General features: G+C 32.7%; 1 protein-coding gene across 4 annotated transcripts in view; it reads left to right on the top strand.

The window, feature by feature from the left end:
- LOC117118439 (CUE domain-containing protein 1-like) overlaps positions 1-20320 on the top strand; it is a 78472-nt gene that overhangs the window by 46519 nt on the left and 11633 nt on the right. For 2 of the 4 annotated variants that reach the window (XM_033263033.1, XM_033263032.1), the window contains exons 5-11: positions 2393-2587; positions 5426-5612; positions 7649-7876; positions 8270-8342; positions 8789-8906; positions 9495-9611; positions 11484-11950. In XM_033263033.1, the coding sequence (XP_033118924.1) occupies positions 2393-2587; positions 5426-5612; positions 7649-7876; positions 8270-8342; positions 8789-8906; positions 9495-9584 (891 nt within the window). In that variant the 3' untranslated portion in view covers positions 9585-9611; positions 11484-11950. Of the gene's footprint in view, positions 1-2392; positions 2588-5425; positions 5613-7648; positions 7877-8269; positions 8343-8788; positions 8907-9494; positions 9612-11483; positions 11951-20320 lie in introns of those variants that run through there. The other 2 variants (XM_033263034.1, XM_033263035.1) reach the window with 2 other exon arrangements.

Genomic DNA, 20320 nt, shown 5'->3' on the forward strand with positions numbered 1-20320 from the left:
TTTAATATTAATACTAAGAATGCTTTGCACTGTACATTAATATCAACATAATCATTTTTAGTTCCTATGCATGTAATGCAATAGGTACTATTGTAATCACTCTTCATTTTCCTTTGTTTTTTTATTGTGTGTAGTATGTGTGTGTGTGTGTAGACATTTATGCAAATGTGCATGCGTCAAAGAAAAGTTTTCCAACATTTTGTTTTACCTCGCGATGCGAGTTCGATGTGAAGTTTCTGCAGAGTTCAGTCAGGGCTCACGCTAACCGATCGGCAAGTCGGCATGGATGGAACTATTTTGGTTTTACGGCAAAAAAAAAAATCAACTGCTGTGGCATAGGTATTTTAAAGAAGGCCTAAAATTAAACAAAAAGGTTTTAATACTTGCTGAAATACATCGTTTTTTAGATCTCCATTTTTCACTAAGTCCATGCGACTTTTTTTCTGTTGTATACGTATGAGTAGTCATACGAAGGTACTATATCCCCGACAGTTGGCTGTGCAGCAATGTACCATTTGAATGCAAACTGAAAACAGGTGAAAATATAAAGGCAGCCGACTGTCGGGTACATAACGACTATCTAGCTTTCCACAAAAACATGAGGCCTAAGCTAGGCCTAGTTCAGTATTACTGCGATGCAAGGGTAGGCCTAGTTAGATCGTTCAATCAATCATATCGTGTTATCGTCTAATACAATTAAATAATGTGTGTAATATTTAAGAATGCACCACGTGGGTCGCTTTCTTTGTTATGCGGTTGTAGTGTAGTGTAGTTCACTAACTCCATGGGACGTTTTTTCTGTTGTATGAGTAGTCATATGAAGGTACTCCCCGACAGTTGGCTATGCAGCAATGTACCCTTTGAATGCAAATTGAAGACAAGAAGTGAAGATATAAAGGCAGCCGACTGTCGGGTACATAACGACTATCTAACGAGGGTGGTAGGTCGTTTAGTCAGTAATACCGTGTTATCGTCTAATACATTTTAATAATGTGTGTAAAATTTAAGAATGCACCACGTGGGTCGCTTCCTTTGTTATGCGGTAGTAGTATACATATATGTGTATACGCACGTGTATATATGTTTATGCGTGTATACGTATATATGTATACGTATATATATACGTGTATATATATATATATGCATGTATATATACATATATTTTTATATATATATGTATATATATATATATACACACACACACACACACACATATATATACTTTTTAAGTCATGTATCATGCATAGGAACGTTGACGCCTGCAAGGCTCTGGCTAAATATCTTCATCTTTCTATGCACATACAGTATTGTAACGTACCATATGTACAGTAAAGTAGAAAACCCAATTGAATGCACATCACAACTTTGCCACTACTAGTAACACTGTACTTCAATTTATTAGTTTTTTTCCTATCTCATTATAATGTAATTGCATGTGTGGTGTTTAATTGCCTTGTGACATGCAATTGTACAGCTTGCATTTTCAGACTGTTTTGATCTCATAGTCATTATGAAACTAGATTTTTCAATACTGTAATTTAATACTAGTCCGATATTAGAGAAGAAAGAAAAATTCCTTTGTTTTTGTTAGTGATTAAAATCCATGCGTTGCAAGAAAGTGTGTTAGTTGTTTTTCTAATTAATTTGACTCTATTTCCAATATGAATGAATCTTTTAGAAGAGTAGGTAATGCAGGGGCGGCGGAACTGGTACGGCAGGTACGGCGGAACCGGTTCAGCAGGTACGGCGGCTGCCGTACCAATATCTTGACTTGGTTGTTTTCAAATATAGGCTTATTTGTTGCCTAGATGATGAATGAAGAAAATGAATTAACGGAATTAATAACTTGATTGTTATTTCCGAGCATCTAGACATGTAAATTTTACAAAATTTTTCATGGTGGGGCTGAGGTTATTGAAGACTTTTGCGTCGTACCAATTATTAAATGCTTCCGCTGACCCTGTAATGTGATGCTGTAAGTTACCGGTATGGGTTATTATCCTACCTTGAACTTCTTACACGGATTTACTGTAGAATACTTTTATGTCGGCAGTTATAACTACAGACATAACTTTCAAAATGCTCAAATGTATTTCCAAGAAGCAAGAATATATACATTATTATCACTATCTGATACTTGCAACTACTAAAAGCATCACATTGTTATAGTATGAAACCAGTAATGGAGTATACTTTTCTTTCCTTGTCATAGATGGGTAAGAATATATGGGTTATAGATACTAATGGGGATAAATTGATTATGGTATTGATAATGAGAATAAAGATTATGATTATTTTTACCGGCAATTTATGCATATATAATAGCCAGATGATAAATACTTCAAGTAAAAGTTAATAATAATAATTAGAATTATTTCTTTTATTCTTTCAGACAAATATATTATCAGGCGACAAGCCCCTACCCCCAACACCTTCAAACATCCTTACCCCAGCGCCTTCAAACATCCTTATTGGTATGCCCAGCTCCCATCCAGGTGTCACAACTCCATACAAGAATTGGAATCCACCATTACTTGGAAACCTTCCAGATGATTTCCTCCGAATCATTCCAGCTAAAAAGCAACCAGTGAGTAGAACATGTTAAAGCAGAGGTCTCCACTGATGGAGATAGTGTTTTTATTATTTTTATTTTATTCAAAAAAATGTATTTTGCTGGGCTAACATGTTGCTGATCCTGGCGTCAATTATGATGTGAGAGTAAACTATAATAATGATCTATGAGACTCCATACAGTAGGAATGTTGGTCTATTATCCTTTCTTTATTTATCGTAGAGTCAGTTTCTAGGTAGATGAAACATTGGTTTCATTGGTGTTCATGAAGCAACTAAGTCCCTCTTTGTGGTTGCTACAGTTGCCATGGATCAAACCCGTATACGTAATTCAGCACAAATATGCTACGAGTTATTCCCCAACGTTTACCTTTAACGACTCGTTTGCAAATTTCAAAAATTGAAAAGATTTATGTCCTAATTTTCTATTGGATTGATTGTACAGTACTAATTTTTAATTCAGTCTGTTATGTTTTGAACATAAAAATACCACCATCATTAATAATTAATGTAATGAATTCTATCAACTGCTGCAATCAAGATGATAAACAAAGATAGATTGAATAACAATAGATGATGGTGTATTAGTTTTGATTTTCATTTTAATCTGTTTAAACAATTTACAAGCAAATAAAACAGGGTAAACAATCAAACCATATTTCTACAAGGTATATTCTTTTAGTTTATTGACCATTTACTAGTAATAAGATAAGATGTTAGGACCAGATTAGACAAAATTGATTTTCCTATGTATATACTGTAGAGCATTTATTTTTAATTGTATAGTATTTTGGTTTGGTTGACTTTTCACATGTTCAGTAGAAATGCTTTTTAAATGCATATTAAATTGTGTGTTTTGTTTTTTTTTGCACTACTGGTATTGCCATATGTTCTTAATGAATGGCTGTTTTTAATTACCGGTCGGTCAGTGAGTCTGAAATATCAGGCTACAGTATGCTTGCCAACTCATATGTTTGCCTAATCATAAACTTCCGAATCGTGTGCCAACAATTTTGTTATTTTAGCCAAGGACAAAATGGAAAAACTTCGCAAATTTTTTGGTGTTCGGCTCAAACGTCCAATCAGTTTGACGTAACCCACTCCCTGGGACATTAAAAACAGATACTCGTAAAGGGTGTTAACTCATGAACAAAATTGAAGTATAATTGTGTTCTGTTTTACTACAGCACAATAATAGAACAGCTGACTCCTGGCGCCAAGCAGAAGCGGCCCCCGCCACCATGCATTTTCCTTATTTTTATTCGAGACTCGAAAGTTACACCTCGTCTATTATTTTTCGAGGGGTGTTCTCATGTGTGAGAAAGAATAGGCAATTTGTCAGTTTATCCAGGTAAGTATCCACTCATAGACTACCAACATCACCATTGATTTGTGTAATTTAGAAAATCCAAATGTTTCACCTGACCCTCTGTATTATTTGTCAACATAATTTTGCGTCGCATCTCATACATTATAGTTTGAGAACCGCTGATCAGAAAACAAAAAGTATTGAAAAATAATTAAAATGCATTAAACTCTTGTTTTGGGATCTGTTTAGTTTTGTATATATAAATAATTTAAAATAAAACGGTCCGTCCAATGCGAGTGCCTGGGTTAAAAACTGTACCCTGGAAGGAACTGCGTGTAGGCCTACCATACTGAGAAGAATCGCACTATGGTAGATTATTGGCTATAGCCACTCGAAGAAATCAATTTATTGTGCTATAAGATTATCTCAGTGACATATATTACCTGTATATGCACTAACCAACCAGAGCCGAAGTTGAGATAAGTGCTCTAAACAAGAGATGATGGTTGAATACATTATCATTGCCAAACATGAAGTGTTTTTTGGCAATGTCCTGGGTAATGTTAGCTGTTCTTGGCCTGGTTTTAGAAAGATAATGCTTGGCCAATTTTGTTTCAAATGATGGCAGTTAAATGGTTCTGGTACAGTAAAAATGTGTTTGTTATTACCTGAAGTGCCTCTCCTTAATATATTATTGTATCCATCTCCATCTTAATATATCCTTTTTTTTTCTCTTTTGTGGCAACAGACCACATTTATTCATCAATATCATTATAAAGCAAAGTTCATACATTTACAATTGATGGTACTAAAAACATTGATTTTATACATTGATTTAGTTGTGGGTTAGCCTTTCATTATCCTAATATATCCTTATTGTACCCGGAATAGTTTGAGAATGTTAACAAATATTTGATTTTAAGTGGGGTTGGAAAAATGTGTGGATTAAAATTTATTCTACATCTGAAATATTGGTGTAAAAATGTCCATTGATGGAAGGCAATTTTAAATTTATTAGCCAGAAGTAAAACATGGCTAATGGCAGTTGACATAGATTTGCAGTTTAAAAGGGGTCTGTACAGTAGTTAAGACAATGAACTTTTAGGAGATCTGGATTAATGAGGTTTTTCAACATAACTAATTTTATTTTTCTCTGCATTATGATAACTAGCTTTACTTCAGAGACAATTGACATTATAGTAGTAAATTTATGTAAACATCATGCAAATAAATAATTTAGCCTTACCTTTTAGGCCTAATGTAACTTATTATAGAACAACATGCATTGTTTAATTTTCTCTTCTTTCTGTTGTACTTTTTCATAAGCTAATAATTAAAAAATTTGGCCTAAACTATATTTAATTTGATATTAAATTTTAAGCATACAATATTGTACATGATCTTTAATGTAATAAAATTTTTCACATTTTTGGCGGAGACGGCACTGCCAATGTTGATGCTAATTTAAGTATTAATCATATTATATATGAAGTGGGTAAGCATTTAATTAAATTCTTCAAAATGTTTTTTTGTTGCTTTTTATAGGAGTTGATTTCATCCACCCTACGGCAAAGGTTAGCTCAGAACAAAGAACGTCAAAACACGACAGATAAAGATGATGTTGAGGCGCTACAGATGTTGGAAGATGAAAGAGTTGCTCTTAGTCTTCAGAATCAAGAATTTTTACAGGAGCTTCAGCGTAATCCAGAATTTTTGTCAGCTTTAGAAAAAGGTAAATAAAAAATAACAGACTATAAATTTTCTGACAATACGGTAAGATGATACAATAACAATAAAACCTGCAACGTGTGAAAAGTTTGTGGTACACGTAGGTCTATGCTTGGTGTTCTCAATTACATTATGACACTGGCCAAGTTTGGTTATTGAATCAATTTAAAGGTCCAATGATCATGCAAATGCAATTTGCAAGCAGGCACAGTCTAAGCCTAAGTTTGTAAGGGGCTGTGGCCATGCCCACATAAAAAACGATTTGTTATTAATATGGAGTCAAAGGGTACAAAAGGGGATTTAATTATATTGGGTATTTTTGAACTATTTTACCCAAGTTCTTATCAGTATACCATATACCTCAGTCCCTCGACTGTGCCAGTGTCGGGGGTGGGGGGGAACATGAGGACCGAAGAAGCCGACAAGTTTCTCCATGCTGTTCTGTTGGCTGCTGTTGTAAGGTTTTTTCTGGGAAAGACAGTCCTGCCCATTTTCTTATGTTGTCACACCAGTTCATCAATATACCTGTCCGTAAACGTGGGTTGAGCCTGAACATGTTTTGTAATTTAGTTGTTAATGCTGCAATATTTCTTCCGATTTGATTAACTACAATTATCTAGTGAAGTATAGGCCAAGTCATCAAAAGCAATACAAAATTATGAAGGTTAGAGGCCTAATGTCCTAACAAAAATATTCATTTAGGCCAAATAACATGCACTCGCGGGCTGGAATTTGCCAGTGGGCCACCGTTAAGAACCCTAATCTACAGTATGCAGTGCTTGTATTGCAGAACTGGGAGAAGTCAGGCTTTCATAACAACTGTCCATTGTGGATACCTGCATTGCTTGGCATATATAGCCGATACCATATTTAACCTGTTGATATTCCTCATTTCATAAGCTTTTGGTATGTTGGCTATTGCTAAAAATCATACGATCTGATTATCATTAATATCACACACATTTTTAAAACACAGATTCATCCTCATTCACCAGTGAATGTGTACCTCAAATAGAGAATGATATAAAATGATGTTTTTCATTAATGGTTTAATATTTCATATTTAAGGGAGCTTATGATTATTTATTTTGCAATAAAATTAATATATCATTGAAATATAATTATTGATTTCTGAAATATTATGATTTAAAAAGGGAATCTGGTTACTTTTTTTTTTATTATAGAAAAAGCTTCGCATAAGAAACAAAGTAACGTCACTAGATTACAAACCACAAACACTCACACATTTATTATTTTTTGCCTAGAATAAGTACCCTATATACTGTAGACGTGGAATGCTTGAGCTAATTAGCATTAAGTATAGAAGTTGTTCATGGATCATTTGGTGATTGGTGATTGGTCTTAATATAGGTGATGGTACCCATTAATTTTAATTACTATAATGATGTCACTTACTATTTATAGGGACTTTTCTTGGATCTAGGATTAAACTTTATATATCCAATGGTATGCTTGATCTTTGAATCCTTATGAAAATCCATCTGTCATTGAAAAATGATTGCGATGTAGAGTCGGTTAATTTAAGTGAATGATGTACGCCAATTTTTTTTCAATAGATCACTCTTCATATTTGGATCAAATATTTGTTATGCTTCAAACGAGGGAAAACATTGGGGGTGGGGGGTTGTCACTGCTATTTGTGATTTGAAAAAATTGAAATTGGAGTCTTTGATTTATTTAATTACTGATCCAGCCACATAGTGGCCCAAGCCACAGTGAAAAAAATATATATATGTAGTGATGAAATAATTTTGGGCTACTCTATAATTTTATACAATTTAGATAAAGTTAAACAGTCAAAATACCTAATAGGTCATAGTTTGTGGGGGCTTTGCCCTAGACCCCACAGTACCTGTCACTGTGATTTGGAGGCTGCCAGCTCCATGGTTCTGATAAACTCTTGGCAGTCCTGCTTATTTAATCACTTTGTTTATAATGCTTTAAGCATGCTTGCTATTAAATGTGAATGAATTTTTATAGATTTCACAGCCTAAATTTTTTTCTATTTTTATTCTTTAGATTATTCCAATGCAATAAGACAGGGTGCTGTTCAACCATTTTCACCATCACTAATGCAACCGGTAATGGGAATGCAAACATCACGCTATACTGAAGGCATTACTGGCGGAATGGGCACGCAGACGCCACAGGAAGGCAGTGCGGGAGTCTCTATAGCTGTAGGTGGAGCAGCGGCCGGAACAACTAATGATCCTGTTTTTGAAGCTAAATTATCACATATGGGAAAATGTAATAATCTTTGATTTTTAGATGAACACACTGTAGGCCACACAACTATTCTATTGACTAGCTTGTTTTACCTTATTTAGAATTGTTTTTTTAATTTGGTTACATATTTTGTTATTTTTTTTTTAATTTGGTTACATATTTTGTTATTTTTTTTTAAATTTCATGTTCTTTATTCATTTACTTGTTTTATCATATAAATTTATTGTTGTATTTCATTTATCTATTTATTTGATTTTATTATTTTTTATCTATTCATTCAATTGTATTGAAAAATTGAATTTAAGATTTCATAAATTAACACAAATTGCTTTGGTTGTGTTAGTGACGAATTTGTCAGGACGGACGTGTAGAAGATGACTAACAATATTGTTGTTGCTTCTTTTCCTGTTGCAGCAACAAAAGCAAAGCTAGCACAGCTGGCAAAGAAATTCAACAAGAAAAAGAAGAAGAGGAATTCTAGATATGGGTATACTTTGAATTTATTTAAGCTGTTTTAGATAATGATGATCATTTTAATAGATATTATTCAGTTTGTCAAAAAAATGTGCACATATTTATTATTTATACTGTATATAATTTCCCTTGGGAAGCTTGAAAAATATCCTCAAAACCCATCAAATTTTAAACTGCACAATTAAAAAGATTAAATAAATTATCATCTAGTGTGGGAGGTATATCAATTGGGTTTTTCCCCTTAATTACAGACTTCACAAAACTTGTTTCACAATCATTTAAAAGTGCATATTGCATAATATTAAGAAGAATTTGAGCATTGTACATTACAATGTACAACATACATTTGAAGCGCTTTTGGTAATACCATTGACATAGTGCCACTGAACATTGTGTTCTGCCGTGGATATTCGCACTATTCAAATCCTTGTTGATTGTTTTTTTTTTTTTTTTTTTAAGCCAAACTGAAACAGGTCCATCGTCTGATGGGCTGCTAGATGAGTATGCAGAGGATGATACTAGTTTGTTAACGCAACGTAGAGGCAGAGCCGAGGAAAATATTTACTCAGACTTACAGGTAAAGGCATGTAATATGCGTATTACTAATTGGAAATAGGGTACAATTGTGGGCAATGTTTCTAGCCCTTCGATTTTCTTCCATCTCACAACAACGTCAATTATAACTACCACAACAAAAAAGAAGTAAAAATAAATGTCAATAGTATATTCTACTTTACTCTTAGTCATGAATTGTTTGCTTTTTTCTTGCTACACTATGCATTCTAAATACTGCTACATATTTATGTCTGACTGCTACACTAATTTCTAGGTCTGTGCTGCACATAGTAGCACCTACCTGACAGCTTTGGCTGACTGTACTCCACGGCCCTCGCTGCAGTATCAGCCATTTAGTCAAGGGAATCTATGAGTTAAAGGCAGTACATAAACTGCTGTTTATCATTAAAATATGTTAGAACACCAATATTTCTTCAATATGTTCTTGAAAATGACATTCAATTATCTTAGTACCATTTGAAGAAGCATTCCATAGGCACAGGTCTATTGATTTCTCTTTCTTGACTCTATAATATACACCATTGTTTTCTCTTGCTTGAGTGTATGTGTTTCTTTCATTGCTACAATTGCCTTTGCTGTGCATTTTCAGTCATCTACTGTGAGAAAGAAGAGGGGTAATGAGGAGCCTATAGTATTCTACAGTGAGGATGACCAATTCCCATTGCACCGTGGTCCATAGTCTCACATCCACATTGACTCATAAAAGGTTTGTGAGACTGGGGAAGGGGTTAGTTGTTTGTTGGTGTGTTTAAGGGTATGCTCATCGGTCTGCTTGGGGGTCTGTTCATGGATCAGTTGTGGTTTTTGCTTGTTGTGTCCTCTTGTGTCTAAGTTTAGATCAGTATTTTTCTTCTGCACTCACTAAAGTATTATGTCTTGTCCCCTAGCAGATTATGGACCTAGCTGCTAATTATTATTGTATTTTATTATATAATAACAGTATTATTATTTTTATTATTGTTATTGTTATTATTATTATTATTATCATCATTATTAAAACCTCCCTTAACAGGAACTTAGACAATGGATAAATTAGAGAACAATTAAAAAAAAAACAACGTTAAGGGGAAAATAACATGACATAAAGGTGAAATAACACAAAAAGATATTCCCCTTAAGTCCGATTTAGTGAAATAATAATAATAGTAATAATAATAATAATAATAATGATAATAATTTCATTTTTTCTTTTTTTTTAATTAGATACGTTGCTGTATCATTTGATTTTTTTTTACTCTTGTTTTTACCTGAACCACTTTTGAGATCAGTACATTTATATTGAAAGGGGCATTTCACAATAAAGAATGAATAAATAAGTAATAGTTATGTAACTTTTCATATAGTTATTGATTCAATGATAGGAAGCAAGTAAAAACTATAATAATTTATTTTGTATTTTCCTTATATGATTACTAATACTACCACCTACCATCACCATTGTCAATACTATTGATAATGATTTGATCTACAGTACTAATAAAAGAAATTATCATATGGTCAAATAGTTTCATCTGGTTTTGTAACTGATAATCCAATTATTTTTAAATATTAAACCATTTTTTGATGTACTTATGCTAGCTTTCGTCTTGTCAACAAGACTTTGTCAGGCTGAATGAGCTAGACGTTTTGTTGTTTGTGAAACGTCATGAGTGTGACGCCTCCTATCGTCAGCTCGGGTTCTGTCGGATCCGGGGCCCCTGGCCTGTCAGGTTGTACAATTATATGTTGAAAACTTAGCTGCACTAAGTAAATAGTATTGTATTGATCTCATTCAATATAAAGACAAGCATTTAACAACCTGTTTCAGTGCACAATAATCAAATATTTGTTGGTGTTGCTAGAAATAGAAGAGCACACTGACAAGTCTGAGGATTCTATTTTAAGGACATAACAGATTTGCATTGGCAACATTTCGTTGACATCATCATCATAATTATTTATTTACATCATCATGATAAATATTATTTTCGTCATAATTACCATTTTTATCGTCGTCATCATGATAAACATTATTTTCATCATCTTCACCATAATTATAATTTTCATCATCATCCTTATCGTCATTATCGTTATTATCGTAAATATATTTTTCATCATAATTTTCATCATCATTATCATCATCATTATCATCATCATCATCATCATCGTCTTCATAACATCGTTAATATTATAATCATTTTCATCATCATTAATCAATAATAATAGTACCCTTATTATTGCCATCATTTTCAAGATCATCTTTGATCGTCTGATATCATAATCTAAATCAGTGGTTCCCAAACTTATTTTCTGATGACTCAAACTAATGTACAGGCACTTCTCTCAAAATATGTCATTAATTTTCACACAAAATTGAATAAAATGTTTAAATGATACTTATAATGGGCTCTATTTTCTACTCTAAAAATTAGCATGATATAGAATTAAATTTTTAAAAAATTAGAATGTCGCGACCCTCTATTTTGAGAATCAGCATGATCTTAATAATCATCACCAGGTTTAGCCACCATCGGTAATTTAAATTTACCACTTAATAATGAGACTTTCATACTCACAGTCCTTTAATTTACTTCAACAGACAGTGCGTAAACAGGTGAAAAGACCTGAAGAAGAACAATCCTTAACATCAGATGCCTAATTGACTGAGACACAACATTGAGGGATTCCGTTTATGATGGACATTTGGACAATCTAGTATCTACCGAACAACTGAAGATGAAGCACACTTGATATTTATCATCTCCAATCAGCTTATTTTCTTTTTGCTGAAGAGATTTATTTTGGATTATATTTGTAGAACTTTATATTTTATTGTAATTATAAAACATGTTATAAAATTTCAAGTTTGCTAACATACACATTAATAATTTGAATGTTGGACTTGAAAGAACATTGCTGGACAAATGAGAAAATTCCTTAGTTTAAAACTATATAACTGTTTTTTTTTTAAATGATTAGATGCTTTTAAAGATGTATTGTCCTATGCTAAATAACAAAAAAATCAATAAAAAAATATTTTTTGAAATTAACTTGCCCATTTTGAAGTAACATAAAAGTTATCAACTTGAACTTAGTAATTAGTGTATTTAAAAAATATCTACCCATTAGTTTACAGTGAAAAATAATAGAAACACTTCCAGTCATATCACTGGAAGTGTTTTATTACTTTTATTATATTTTTCTGGTTTAAAAATCAGGGTACACATTTTTTAAATTCAGTAATTTCTATGCACAAGTTAATAACTTGTATGTTATTGAAAAATGAGCAAGTTGGTTTCAAAATTAATTTTTATTATCTTTAAAATTATCAAGGGACAATTCATCTTTAACAATATTTTTAGGATGTAATCCAACACAATTTTAAATTATTCAATACATTTTAATTCAGAAATTTTTTGATTTTATGATAGTGCACTGTATATTGTAAGTCTTTCTTTGCATGTGATGTTTAAGTAATTGCTGTATCAACGAGGGCGCCTTAATTATGATCTTCTTGATGTTGCATCATAGAGTTGCATATGACATGGAATAAACCAACAGACTTTGTATTACTGTATTTATAATTTGCAGACTACTTGTATGTAAAGGTAAAGTAGGAGAATAACCCATAACTTGCAGCGTCATTGTGCTGAATTTCTTATGGGTGTGGTCCGTGACTACCTAGCAGCCGTAAAGAAGCGCTTCATGGTATGTGTGATGACATTGACTAAATACAATGTGGGTGTGGCCAGTGTCTGAAGCTGATTTTTATTTTTCCTGTAACTAAAATGTTGTTGGTCTCTGCTTTTCTACTGTGTTCTTTTGTCACTTTTGTGGGAGAAGTGTTTGGCCTTTTCCACAAGTAGTCCTTGGGGTTGGGAGGGGTCATATATCGCTTACGTAAAAACGTCATCCTTTAAATCTGTCACATAAAAAAAAACCTTCGTTACAGCCGTGGTACAGTAACTCCTTAAGCCCTGATTCTGTTCAGAATGCCACCAACAATAAGGTGATGAGGAGTGAAGATGGATTACTCGGTCGATGGTAGTAAGTACGTTGTACTCGCAGTATGTGCCTGGCATGATTGTTTGAGAGTTTGTGTCTTAATACTATGTATTTACATTCAGACTTAAATGTATTATGTTCTGTTTTATATAGGTGGTTAAGCAGTTATACCTTTGTATTAATACATAAAGCCAATTTATTTTTATAAAATATTGGCTATGTTAGGCTTATGATAGCTTAAATGTATTCTGCAACTAACATTCAATATATATATACATTAAACTTATTTATTACTTGAAGGCTAAGCCATTTTAATTGGTTTATAGCTGAGACAATGTCAATCTAAGTAACAACATTGTTTAGGGTAATGAAAGCTTGTATTCAGCAAATAACATTCAATAAATTATAACTTATTTTTTACTTGTATGATAGAAGATAAAAGCAACATTTATTGGGAAGGCTGAGTCAATTTTAAACACCTGTTGCTAAAAATTTTGTATTTGTGTAGTTACTTTTATTTTTAGTCCTATTAATAAAATGTATAATATGTATGTACCATTTTTCCTTCTATATTTAACATTTGCTTCTCAGCATTGCTTGCACTTTGGACATTGATAGGCTAAACTTTGCAGCTTGATTTTTTTTTATGTTGTACTCCCATAAGCTGACTTTATAGTCAGTGCTCACATTAGGATATAAATGTGGCTATGCAAGCCAATCACAGGATAGAGTGACCAGAGTGTTTACATTTCTATGGATGAATATGTAGCTCGTAGTGTTTTATGATGTGAGCTTGTGCAAGAACTACTTTAACTTTATTATTACCAAAAATATATCTCAGTTTATTTAAGAAGTTGAATATCCGGTGTATATAATGAAATTATAAATGTTAATTATATATATGGTATAATTGTACCATACAAAACCAAGTGTTAAACTATTAGGATAATAATAATTGTTAAAAGTTGGTTAATAACTTTCATCAATTATAAAATAAGTTTAGTTAAGTAAAGCATTTTCCTTATTTTGTTTCAAACCATACATATTGAACAATTAAATTATACAAATTTACTTCTAGTTTTCAAAAAGTTTATTAAATTTAGGTTTTGCTTAATTATTTTCATATTTTTCCATATTCATTAAATGTGATTATTTTAATGTATTACTTTTTCAAACTAATGTTTACCAATTGTATTTTTTGGTTTCCATTCCAACTCAAATTTATAAAAATTTAAATTAATATGCAGAACACTAATATAATATTTAGGAAATGCCCTCTAATATAATATTTAGGAAATGCTCGCAATTGCATAAATTTGTTTTACCTAAGCTTTAGCCAATGAGAACTACCAAATTCAGAGTTTTTATTTAAATTTTATGAATTGACCACCTTGATGTTATAATATTCTGTCATTGAAATATAATTCATATTATAATAAAAGATTAATATTATGATTACCGTAGAAATTAAAAATATATAACAAATATAAAAATATATTAATATTAATATATAATAAATATATATATATAAATAATATATATTAATATATATATATATTAATTATATATATATTATAAATAATTATTTATTTTTTATTTTTACTCATTCTTGTCAATGACTGGAACTTGTGTCTCTGTTGGTTTTGTTTATGGATAATTTTATTGTGCATTATGCAGTGAATGGGGTAGTATGCTGAAATGGGTTGTGTGTGAGACTACATACGTTTTAGGTAAGAATTATTAATTGTACATTCTCCAGTGAACAGGGAAGACATTTAACGTGGGAAATAGGCAGAATAAGAGAACTGTTGATGTTAAGAATTAAACGAAAACACTGTTAATGTGAAAAGATAGTGGGATACGACAAGTTCACTAGGAGGAAAAATCTTAAAATTATTCTTAATGAGGAAGTTGAAATAGAAGTGTAATAAACATCAACAAAATATATTGACGACATAAATTATGTATTGTAGTATACTGTATCCCAGTGAAACTGTTATGAAGACCAGATGCAAACTATAAGGTATAAGGTATTAAGTGTGCAGTGTACTGTATATTTGCTTGAGATTCAATTTTATTCATTCTGTGTAAATATTGTAACATTAGGGTCAATCTAATGCTGAAAGCTATTCAATTTCAATGTGTTTTTTTATATAGTGTTCATGGATGCTAGATGATAGTAGATTATTTTATTTATATTGGGAGAAAGAAATAAAATAGTATGGTATATCAAACAATGTTTTTGTTCTAGTTGTATGTTGTGTTCTTCAAGGCTTTTTCTTCGTTCAGCTATGCTGACATTTTTCATAACTTGCTTATCTATAGTAATCAGAGTGATTTTTGCAAAAATAATCCAGAATAATAAAGAGTATAAATAGGAGAAGAGAGCGTACTCTTGTTTGTTAAATCACCACTTCCTAGTGTAGGATGCCCTCAGCCATTTGTATGTTATTTTGCTTACTCATGTGCGTACTGAAGTACACCAACTATGAACTTGGTAAGTAGAAAACATTTAAAACTGTGAACGTACCATGCGGGTGAACATACAAACGACAGCGGGCGTCCTACACCGGCATGGTAGGGCGTATCGTTTGTTTATGCTCTCAATGAGCGTAGTTGGCTCTCTTGTAATCTTTCACGTTGTACTTGTAATTTTTCTAGAATAATTAGGGGCATTTGATGAGAAAATTGTTAAGACATATTTCTAATATTTAAAAACTAATAATATTTATGCTTTTACATTGTATGGGTAATGCAATACCTTACGAGAAGTGTCCAATAAGAAGAGAGCGTACTCTTGTTTGTTAAATCACCACTCCCTAGTGTAGGATGCCCTCGTGCATTTGTATGTTATTTTGCTTACTCAAGTACTGAAGTACACCCACTATGAACTTGGTAAGTAGAAAACAAAGGTAGAAAACTTTTAAAACTATGAACGTACCATGCGGGTGAACATACAAACGACAGCGGGCGTCCTACACCGGCATGGTAGAGCATATCGTTTGTTTACGCTCTCAATGAGCGTAATTGGCTCTCTTGTTCTCTTGTACTCTTTCATGTTGTACTTGTAATTTTTCTAGAATAATTAGGGGCATTTGATGAGAAAATTGTTAAGACATATTTCTAATATTTAAAAACTAATAATATTTATGCTTTTACATTGTATAGGTAATGCAATACCTTACGAGAAGTGTCCAATAAGTGATTAAGATGTAGTGAGTGGTAAATTACACAAGATGCTACAAAAAGACTTGCATCTTGATTGACCTGCTTAAATTGATGGTACAGTACTGCCTCCAGATATTACTGCCTCACAATGGTTCTGCCTCCAGATGGTCCTACTTGCTGGTTGTTGTACAATCTGATTGTTATACCTCAAAATGTGTGGTCCTGCCTTTTTTATGGTCCTGTTTGCTGATGAATGTCATGATGGTCATGTCTACTAATGGTTAGTAACTTCTGCTATAATACTTTCCATGTCCATGTGGACGTCATCTGTGACACCATTGTTGCGTCGCACTTTGTAATAATACATACCATACCGTATTTATAACCTGACTGACCGGAGGCCTAGTAGAAATAGAGCCATATCTAGTGGTATTGGAGGGTGACAAGTCCTAATTCAAAAGGGGTCCAAGTTGACATTTCTCGAATTATTTAATTTTATGTCCGACGATGGGGATATGGCTTTAATTCTACTAGGCCAAAGTCAGTCAGATCATCAATGTGTCATGTAGGAGGTCTCGTGTTCAAGTCTTGAGGGGGTCAAATTTGATTTGTTTGACTTATTTCATATTATGTCATCGTTACGTCGATGGGGATATCTTTTGAATCCCACTGGAACTCATCGATTAGAACTTACGAACATATGTCAAAGGTCCCGGGGTTCAAATCAAAAATATTTCAATTTTGTATATGAAGCTTATTAACGACATTTTTCAACGTGTCCCACATCATTATCAGGTAACAATGCTTATACTACTACTGGACGTAGGATTCCCGGAACGCCGCCTTCAGCGGCGTGTGCGAACACAACTCGGAATCAGAAGTGGAACATGAAATTTCGATATGGTTTTGTAGTCAGATTTGCGAGAAATACTTCAGCTACCCGTATTTCTTGACTGAGACGTCAGTGGGAGCTGTAATTTGTATGACAAGAAGATTGTGCTACCCTTAATTTGTATTAAGGGAATTTACGCCCACAAACCTTGTAGTTATTAATATTTTGGTTATAATAGAAAATATTTATTTTTTGGTGACGTCACACTCACATTATAGTTAGCATGCATACGTCATAAGCTAGATTATGTCACCTTTTCCTGGTAAGGCAAACTTTCCCGGCGTGCTTTTTTCATGGATAAACAAACACCACTGCTTTGCACATGGATGCTTTGCCTCGCTAGGGCTACAAGAACCGCATTGCAGCATTGTATAATACTTAAACAAGGTACATCTGCAACTGAATTATTCTTAGTTATTTTTTTTTTCTTATTTTAATTTATTTCTTATAGTTTCCCCCCACGAGTACAGACGTTTGCTAGGCAACAGAACGTGATTGCACCTTCCTTCCCAGGTTCATGCAACATTTGCATATTGTTAGCTAACCAGTACAATGCAGTGTGTATTCCTTTGTAAAAAAGCATTTGCATCCCCTCTTGGAAAGAGGGAACTTCGAAATAAATGTCTCCATATCTTCGCTATTTAATCACCGTAATTTAGATTACACTTATGCATGGAGGGAGCACTTAAAATGTACAATAATCATTTCACTACCCAACAAACCCTGAACTTGCATTAGGCCTACATAAATTGTTTCATCTTGCTGTACTCTAACATCACTGGCGCATGGTAACAACCAACTGATTGCAGACCATTTCCAGTCACACATTACCCTCCATACCACAGCACCACCTAGTTCCTTCATCTCTGGTTAACACACTATACCGGTCAGATGCAAGACAAAACAAGAAACTATTAAATTAAATCATGTATATAGATGTCAGGAATACTATAGTAACTCATGTATATAGGAATTAGAATGAGAGAGTGATATTGTAATGAGCTGTTTGTGCAGTCACTGATTTCCCCAAGCAATGTAAAGGGCTTCTTTTATTTTAAGTTGATGAGTATTGTGGGTAGAGTCAAGAATAGTAAAAAAGTCTGGATTAGATGTGTTTTGACATTTAACAGAGTTTTGAAGATGTTGAAATATATTGTGATGACTTGTCCTGAACTAAATGCTCCTTAATCTGTGTTTCTAAGTGTCTATTGGTCTTGCCAATATACACGGAGTTACATCCCGCGCAAGTAAATTTTTTTCGGAGGTTAGTTGGGACATAGTCTTTTACATTTAAAAAAATTTATATGATTTGAAAGCAAGTTTAACATTAATGTTAGAGCCAGATCCATCGAACAAATTCAATTAAATCAAACAAATCAAATTCGAATCCTCAGGATTTGAACCTCCAACTTACAGTATCATGTGGCTGCACTAACCGACTGAGCCATACCAAGTCAACGTAATGATAATATAATACAAAATAAGAGGAAAATCAAATTGGACCTTTTTAGAATTGGACCCAGGACCTCCGTCATGCGTTGTAGATACTATGACCGATCCAAGTTATGAGTGTCCAATGGAATTGCTACTATACCCCATTAACGTAACAATGATTTAATAGAAAGTAAGAAAATGAAAGTGGACATTTTTGGGATTTGAACCCGGAACCTCCTTCATACCGTTAGGAAGTTCTAACCGATTCTTCCAACATACTATGTGGACGCTCTGACCAAATGAGTACAATTGGAGCCATACCCCATCAACGTAACCATGATATAATACGAAATAAGAGGAAAATCAAATTTGACCTCTTTGGGATTTGAACCTGTGACTTCCGTCATACGGTTCGGAATCTGCAATGGATATCGTCAAGTGGGACTGGAGCCATATTCCATATATCAGCATAATGATGATATAATAAAAAAAAGGAAAATCAAATTGAACCCCTTTGGGATTTTAACCCGATCACTTCGACATACCATACCGTATTTATAATCTGACCGACTGCTGGCCTAATAGAAATAGAGCCATATCCCCCATCGTCGGACATAAAATTATATAATCCGACATACGAGAAATATAAAATTGCACCCCTTCTAGATTTGGACCCAACACCCTTCAATCCCACTAGATCCAGGACAGGGTCTATTAGGGTTGGAGCCATTTCATCGATGTAAAGATGATACAATACGAAACGGTGAAAAATCAAATTCATTCCCAGAGAAAAATGAGAATTTATCAAAAATCTGAAGATGATAACATGGATTGCGTTTTATTACAAAGTGCGACAGAGTTTATTACAAAGTGCGATAGCTCATTTTATTACGAAGTGTGACAGAGAGTTATTACAAAATGTGACAGCTCAGTTATTACAAATTGTAAAGTTATTACAAATTGCGTCGCAACCCACCATCAGCATATGTAAATTATCATCATTAACCTCCTCAGACATTATCATTATCATCACCATCCATATACACAGCTTATCACAGCCACGACCATGATGGAAATTTTCATAATCGCCATCATTGTCTTTATTGTAATTGATGGTATTTGGTATTTTCCATAAATAAAAAGATTTTATTTTTAAGACGATAAAAATAATTGAACATTTTTACAAGCAATTTTTTTATTGGTTCAACATGTTAAATTACAAAGACAGTTTTTTTTTTTTTCTAGTTAATTACTCAAATATAATAAAATGCACTGAGGAAAGCAACTATGAAGAGATTCTAGAACCAGAAAAACCAAGGTCAAGAGTTCATGAAAACTGTGAAACGAGTAAAGTAAGAGTTTCAAAATTTGAATGTAACACATTTGTAATGGCAGAATTGAAAGTTTTGCTAAGTTATTACCAATAATATAACTTTAGGTTTTACAGCTATTAAAGTTCATATTATTCTTTTTTTTTTAATGAAAATTTATTGTTTCTATTATTTTTTTCATTATTCTTTTTTTTTTTATATTAAAGTCATTATATATAATTTGTATTATCTCAATCATGTTTTAGTTTTAGTATCAGTGTACCAGCAAACAACTCAATGGTGATATTTGGTTTTAGCAAAATAATAAATAAAAAAAAGCCTCCCTCATCACTTTTCCTGTCTAAATAGGGTAAAAACTATTAACATAATATTTTTATATGGCCTAATAACATAATTAAGTAGGCCAACTACAATTAAAGTATACATGCAGTGTAATACTACTTTAATATGACTTAACATTTATTTGGTAATATACCAATACAATGGATTGAATTTTATTTGACAATGTGCAACAATGACAAAATATTAAGAACATTTTTTAAGTTGTTTGGAACAGTCAAATGATCACCATATTAAACAGTAATGTACTAAATCTAAATACGAAAG

Source organism: Anneissia japonica, unplaced genomic scaffold (genome assembly GCF_011630105.1).
Source record: "Anneissia japonica isolate Jap-2015-1 unplaced genomic scaffold, ASM1163010v1 scaffold695_len1296351_cov181, whole genome shotgun sequence".
NCBI lineage: Eukaryota > Metazoa > Echinodermata > Crinoidea > Comatulida > Comatulidae > Anneissia > Anneissia japonica.